This window comes from Apium graveolens, unplaced genomic scaffold, assembly GCF_009905375.1.
Source record: "Apium graveolens cultivar Ventura unplaced genomic scaffold, ASM990537v1 ctg2218, whole genome shotgun sequence".
Classification (NCBI taxonomy): Eukaryota; Viridiplantae; Streptophyta; class Magnoliopsida; order Apiales; family Apiaceae; genus Apium; species Apium graveolens.
In genome coordinates this window covers 105,158-112,406 of record NW_027417568.1, presented here as the reverse complement: position 1 = coordinate 112,406, position 7,249 = coordinate 105,158, and the positions used below count along the sequence as shown (strand labels likewise).

At 36.2% G+C, this 7,249-nt stretch overlaps 1 protein-coding gene across 1 annotated transcript; it reads right to left on the bottom strand.

Annotated features, from left to right (window-relative positions):
• Positions 1-434: 434 nt before the first annotated feature.
• LOC141700357 (uncharacterized) lies at positions 435-6,940 on the bottom strand. The gene is made up of 5 exons (XM_074504144.1): positions 6,480-6,940; positions 3,194-3,306; positions 2,747-3,118; positions 1,071-1,989; positions 435-913 (listed from the first exon to the last, which is right to left on the bottom strand). The coding sequence occupies exons 1-5, from the start codon at positions 6,700-6,702 to the stop codon at positions 855-857; spliced, it is 1,686 nt and encodes a 561-aa protein (XP_074360245.1). The 5' UTR covers positions 6,703-6,940; the 3' UTR covers positions 435-854.
• Between the last annotated feature and the right edge of the window lie 309 nt (positions 6,941-7,249).

Below are 7,249 nucleotides of genomic sequence, written 5' to 3'. Positions count from 1 at the left end.
CAATACAAACCTTACTCTCCTATCCAGAAAATCTGCATAAGGGAGTGGGGGACATGATAGTATATATAGCTCCTAAAAGGATCATCCCCATACTCCCGGCTCCATCCAGTCCCGCACATAAATAATCCAGACTAATCTAGTCCTGACAGCCCAACTCTGAGCTCAAAGTGCCTGGATGCGAACAGCACATTCAGGGAGACATTATTCAAGTATAGTCGAGTTTGGTGGCTGGCTTCCGACTGGCTGCGCGTGGTTAAAAAATGGATTCTGATTTTCGACGTTAGGTTGGATATTTTGTACGTTCTCATCACTTAAACTTCGAGACATTGTACAAGGCAACCATGCGGTTAGATGATAAACTACGGCTTCAAGGAAAAAAAAGATTTCCAATTGCCAACGGAGGTTGGCTATTGACCTATATTGACAAAAAAAGGTTCATTGTGTCTAATAACTTTATATGCAACAAGCCATAGTCAACACAAGTATTTAGTGGTAAAATTTTCTTAACTTGAAACAAAATGGAGACATGATTACAATTTGTTGGTTCCCTCATTTTTTTCCCAAGGAAACTTTCACAAAACAGTGGGAATGCATTTTTTCCAGTGGCCCGTCACAAGGCTGTAACTTTGACCTGAAAATGCATTTCTTCCGACTGATATATTACTCAAATATTTACAATCACAACACACACATATCCGCTTAGCTGTAAGGCACGCTCTTTTGCATGGCTCCCACTGGCAAAGCTCCTCTCATCTCTGTTCATTTTGGACGGAATCATAATACAAACAACTTCTTTTCCAACATTGGAGAGACTCGTTTTATGGCTTTAAAAATTGAGCTCTCATTTTATGCTGCTATAGATGTAATACAAGGACCAGGAAAAGCAGGATCCACCAGTTATGAGGACGGAAATCTGCAAAAGATTGTAAATATTTTGAAACATCAGCTGACTGGGGACGAAAGATCTTTGCATCAATTAATCAGTGAATTAAAACAAAAAAATACATAAATTTGCCAAGAGGAATATCTGTACACATTAGTTAGTTTATGAGAATTGGGAAGATACTTACATGAAGACTGTGACGGCAATGCCGATGGTGGCAAGTCAGGAGATTTTGTATCGAACACGCCCGTAGGTGGAGGATATTTATGAGAATATACGACATGTGGTAATGGACTTGAAGAAGGTCTTAGATGGGAAACATGTGCAGGGGGCTTCACTTGTTGCCGCGGTGAAGGAGAAATATGGTGTGCAGGGGGCTTTACTTGTTGCTGCGGTGAAGGAGAATTATGGTGTGCAGGGGGGTTTACTTGTTTCTGCGGTGAAGGGGAATTACGGCGTGCAGGGGGCTTCACTTGTTGCTGCGGCGAAGGAGAAATATGGTGTGCAGGGGTCGGTGGTGCAGAAGGAGAAATTATATGATCATGCCTATTAGCCTTTCTGTGGGACCTGTTTCTATACCCCTTATGGCATCCGGGAGAGTGAGCCAAATGACTCCTCTTATTTGCTAGTGCAGGCACAGGGGCAGAGGCAGGTGAATCGGTTGTAGTTGTGGATCCACTTTTCATAGGTGAAGGTGCTGGAGATATATGCTCGTGATTGTAATGATGGTGGTGGTGGTGATGGTGATGATGGTAAGGTTCAGGCACGGGAGCCGGGGAAGAATGGTCAGAATGGTGATGCTGATGGTGATGGTGGTGGTGGTGGTTGAGAGGTTGAGGCAAAGGAGCAGGAGAAGGGGTTGGTGAGCCATCGCTGCCATGGAGGGAGTGCTGTAGTATAGATGAAAGGCTAACTTGTTTAACCTTCCCAAAAACAGTGTTATTCAGACCAAGATTTTTGGTAGGAGAACCCGTGATGGTCTGCGCCAACTGCTTTAGCCTTCCAACGGATGGAGTATTCCCAACTGCCAGGAGAACTGAGGACTGCACAGTAGTAGGGGAAACAACTGTTGAACCTTTTGGATTTATCAAGCTGATATACAAGTTCTGCATTTAAAAAGGAATCTTTTGAGAGGCTATTCATATAATGGAGACAATACACATGCCATGTAACAAATATAAGCACTACAACTATAACTTGTGACAAATATAAACTACTTGAACTTGAAATAAAACAAGTAAACAGTACGACAGTTGATGATAGTACAAATTGTTAATGCCATAGTAGATCATGTTAGTGTAAGAATATGCACAACCTACAATATTATAAATTTGTTGGTCGAGCCCCAACTATGGTATAAACTACTATTAAGATACTCAATTTTATCAACGTGCACAGTGCCAAGGAATTTCTACATATTTTTCGGGAGCTCTCATAACCCATGTGACTACGGATATTTTAAGGATATTTTGTAAAATTAGCTCACACATCATACACACCATGATTATCATAAAAAATACTATAACAGAATAGCAGATAAACTATATATGACTGAAGTATTCAACTCATTTGTGTGAAGCCAAACATGTCTATGGAAGAAAACGAATTTATTAGAATCTTAATTGGATTAAATCAAACCTCGGGTATCTTAACAACATTGGAACTAAACCTTAGTTGGAAATCAAATAGAATATTGTCTTATTTTAAGAAACATAATAACGGACTGAAACCCAATAATTAGTTAACTTCAAAAACGCTTTACTCACTTCATTAAAAGAACATTTGAAAAGGATGTTTGTCACATAAAGAGTTGTCTAATTAAACAGACAAAGTATACTTGAAAGAAGAAAAGAACTGTCCTACCTCATATGGGGCAAGATGCAACCCTGATTTCAGCTGGCTGGTAAGTTCGCTGAAGTTATCTTGTATTTGATCAATGGAAAAATTTAAGGTGAAGTTAAAAAGTATCTGCACTGTTTGCAGAAGAAATGCACGCTGGGGAGGAATAACAGTGATGCCTCCAACAAATTTCAGCACGTCAAAAGAAGATGGGTCCCCAAACAAAGACGTAGTTAAGCGGAGGGATGACTGGTTAACAACTAGAGATACAAAGGAGGCCTTTATTAAACTTTTAGCAGCTGAAGTAAGTTTAGAACCTTTAACATCAGGATCAACGGCAAAGATGACCTTTGTTATATTTGATTCGGCATAAGGTTTTAGAGATATAACTTCCACCTGTTAAAATTCAAAGGTTATGTATGAATATGGAAAACTATATATATGGCAAGACCAAAGAGAAAGAGAAAATACTTTAGTGGCAAGAACGCCTATTTCGTCAAAAATGTCATCTTGAAGCTGCATGATGTTGTCTTCAAGCACAGGAACTGGTTTTTTAACATCAAAAGTTGCTACTATTGAATGACCTGGAGAATAAACTGTGTCAATTGCTTGAATATTGGGCAAAGTAAATTTAAAATATATAAATAACTCATACGTATAAAAAGAAAGAAAAGTGATAACAAGTTATAGTGCAGACAAAAGAACTGCTCCTTGTAATGGACTCCTCTGTGGCTTTCGCATAGAGCTTGGAGTAAGCCCTTTGTTCCTTGTATTTCTTTTTAATAAAACATACTATTAGCAATCAAATGCGACAGCCAGGAATCGTCATCAACACGGATTCCTTTTCTCAAACTGAAGTATTTAACAATAGTGCTACCTTATAAACCAAAACAAGAAGTATTCACCATAGACAATATATTATTTAGAACCCACCAAAAGGCTGCAACATGCCTGAAGAAAGAAGACTAGCTAAAGAACCCCATTCAGAAACAACTGCTGAAAAGTTTGCAGAAGCCCCGTTTTATACATAACATGGTATCCCCCAAAATGGAAGCACAGGGAAAAGGAAAGTGGATGGTCTATAGTTTTTTCTACTGATCTTCGAAATTTTTGAATTTGGCAAGTGGGGTGTTGGGATATAGGAAGCAAGGATACTTCCGCTACCCAATGTATCCCCGTTTTTATATTCTCGGACACTTGTATCCTAATATTGGATATTTAGATATTTTTACTGTCCCACTTACAATTTCTCTTCTCACAGTCCTACTCAGAACTGATGTCAATTGCCAGGAAATTACTTATATGAAAATAAAAGTTATTAATGTTGATTAGCAAATACAATTATTAATGGTATATTCACTTTTGCAGTCAATTTCATGGAGTATTAGTCTCCTTAATAGGTTTCATACACAAGAACTACTCCACATTTATATTATTTATATTTTATATACATTAGGTTATCGCCGCACAATTGTTTCTACATTTCTTAAAGATATGTAGAATAAAGAATGTGAAATGCAACTTTAAAGTTACATATATATTTAGGCATAACATATAATATTTTTTTTAAATTTATTTAAATATGTAATTATCAATTTTTTGATCTCGTGACCTCTCTAATTATATGAAATAATAAATTTATATTTTATTAAAACATCCGTAGTTGTCGGCAATCGAACCCTTGATGTGATTATAATATGTTGATGGGATTCATGCCCTTGACCATTTTTAGTATCTTCGGAGCTAATATATAGGTATTAGGTCCCTCTTACCGTCTTACGCCTATTATAAACATGATATAATAACGTATTATCTACGCTTCCATATATAGAATATATTGTCGTATTACCCCCATACCCAAATCCCTACATTAATATATAATTGGTAATAGGATATGTGTGTTCCTGCACTAAGCACATTTATCCTTGCTTCTTAGGTTGTGACAAATACGCAATAGGTGTATTGTGTTTTTACATTCACTTATGTTATTGTGTTGTTTCATGTATAAACAATCATCGAGATTACACAAATTTTAATATATAGCTTCTAAGGATGGAAGTTCAAGAAACAAGGTGTAGCCAATCACATGTGCTCAAGATGCTCAACGCCACAAACTCAAATATATTTAGTATTTTGCAAATTTTCGTATTTTACTTTGCATAAGTTCAAGAAACTACATCCGAGTATCATGAGACCCGAAATACAATTGTGTCGCAGCAGATCAATCATTTATGTGTACTAGAGAACATCACATAACATGCAACATGCGTAAAAATCTGGATAACTGATAATACATTTACTGCTTATACAAGTCTTTACATGCTACACCAAAGCATGTAAAATTAGAAAATACAAAATATACATATACAGCTGTTGAATCAATTATACCGAAAGATTGATAAAACATTGTATGTCGACAAAGCTATTTTAGGGTTTTATTAAAATACAGAGATATGTGGAACATGTTGCCACTGTCTTAAGTAAATGTAAAGAAATCTGATTTTAGAACAGAGTAGTACCATTAATTTTTTAGTTAATAAACCAATAAACATTAAAATGTAATATGGTTTCCTGCTGATTTGATTGGGTTCTTGATACTTGTAGGCTTATTGCTGAACAGAGTTACTATCTCTGAATTGCATTGATATATAAACATTGTAACCTCAAACTATGTACTTGATTTTAGCCTAAGCTTACCTCCTGAAAGAAATCACTGGTGTGACGATTATTAATATGGGTGTGCACTATGCCATCAGAGAAGCCCTTGTCTCTATGAACTTGATCGAATTTTGAGTATCTAAAAGGTGACTTAAAACAAAAATGTCAGTCAGAGACTCAAAAGATCTAGTGTAGCCCACAGCGGAGCTCTGCTGGGGACCAAGTGGTCTAGGCCCCCTGGGGTTCTGGTCAAGTAGCAAATCTTACAAAATTTATCAGCTGATTAATTTGGTCGAGTTCTTGCAGAAGGTCATGGGTTCAACAACTGTGCACAAGACACAAGTACCGATAATAAAATCATAAATGGGCTTCTCATCTCTTTTGTTTCTGCTATATTATTTTAACACCGAGTTATGTGCCTCCTATGTTTATACTCTGGTTCTAATTCCACAACTAATTGCAACCATCTTATACCCTGATATCTAGTTGTATTTCGAGAAAAAAAACCCTGATTTCTAGTTGTAGCAAATAGTCCCGACTACTGACCCAAGACATGGAAACTTTTCTACTAAAGTTAAGGACAAATTGTTTACAGCCCCCATTATCCAAAAAGTTGTAGATAAATATAGCAGTTTCAATACTTCAGTTACATGACATAACTTGTAGTAGATTATAACTATAAATGCTTAATCCCGTGCAATTATGTTCTAATGCAGTTCATTTATAGCAAACTTTAAGGTTCTTCCAATTCTCAATATAGTAATTTCACTGAAGGAATATTCTAACCTAGACTCTTGGACGAAACGAACATTTATGTTGTTTCTAATTCTACAACAAATAGGATAAGCTTTAAACAAGTTAGATAAAAGAGTGATGAAACCACTAAATTTCCAAAATTAAACAACAAATAAATTAATACTAATTAGTACACCAAACACAACAACAAATTAACCACCTTTACCAAAAATCATCGAAACACTCAAACCCCAAGATTTTAATCACAAACACACATACTAACAGATCTGTATCAATCACAAAATGCAAACACCAAGCAGCAACAAACCCGAAAACAAGAGTGAAAAAAAGAAAGAACACCCACCTCGAAACAGTGAAGCAAGATCTAGATCCCCTGGATCTCCATGTCTAAAGAATGGTGGTAACCAAAACACAACAGATGACAAAACAGCAAGTCCAAGTAACAAAACAAACACGCATCTAAACCCAACAAACCCTTTAATCCTACAATCATTCTCTGCATTTTGTTCAGTGTTTTGACCAGAAACACTTGTGGGTATAGGCTGTTCTTCCCCAACCTTTCCCATTTCAAATGTGGCTTGCTTCCTTTACACTCCATTCTTGATTTGAGTAGCTAATTTGAGAGCCATGGCTTCTTGGGGTATTATTGACACAGTTTCAAAGATGGAAGATAAATATTAATATATATAGAATGGGAGAGAGAGAGAGAGAGAGAGGGGGTGGATAGGAAATATGTATAGGGTTATAAAATATATGTTTAGGGGTTTGGACTTTGGAAGTAACTAGGAAGAGTGGAGAATATAAGTTAACCTCTGCAAATCACAGTTTTAAGTAAACATACAAGATTTGTGTTATGTTGAGTAATGTATTAATACTAGGAGGCCTAATTAATGGGGTCTTTGTCAATATGTGGTCTGTGCTCAAATATGTAAAACTCAATAGTATAGCGTCAATTTACTTGAAAGATATTAAGATGGAAATACTACAACATATCCTTCCTATTTGCAAACTAAAATCGTAACAGCGTCAAATTAATTTAATCTTTACTGGGGAGTTTTTTTGGGAAATTTTCACGTGCATGGTTTTGAGAAATAATTTATTTATCATTTGAAA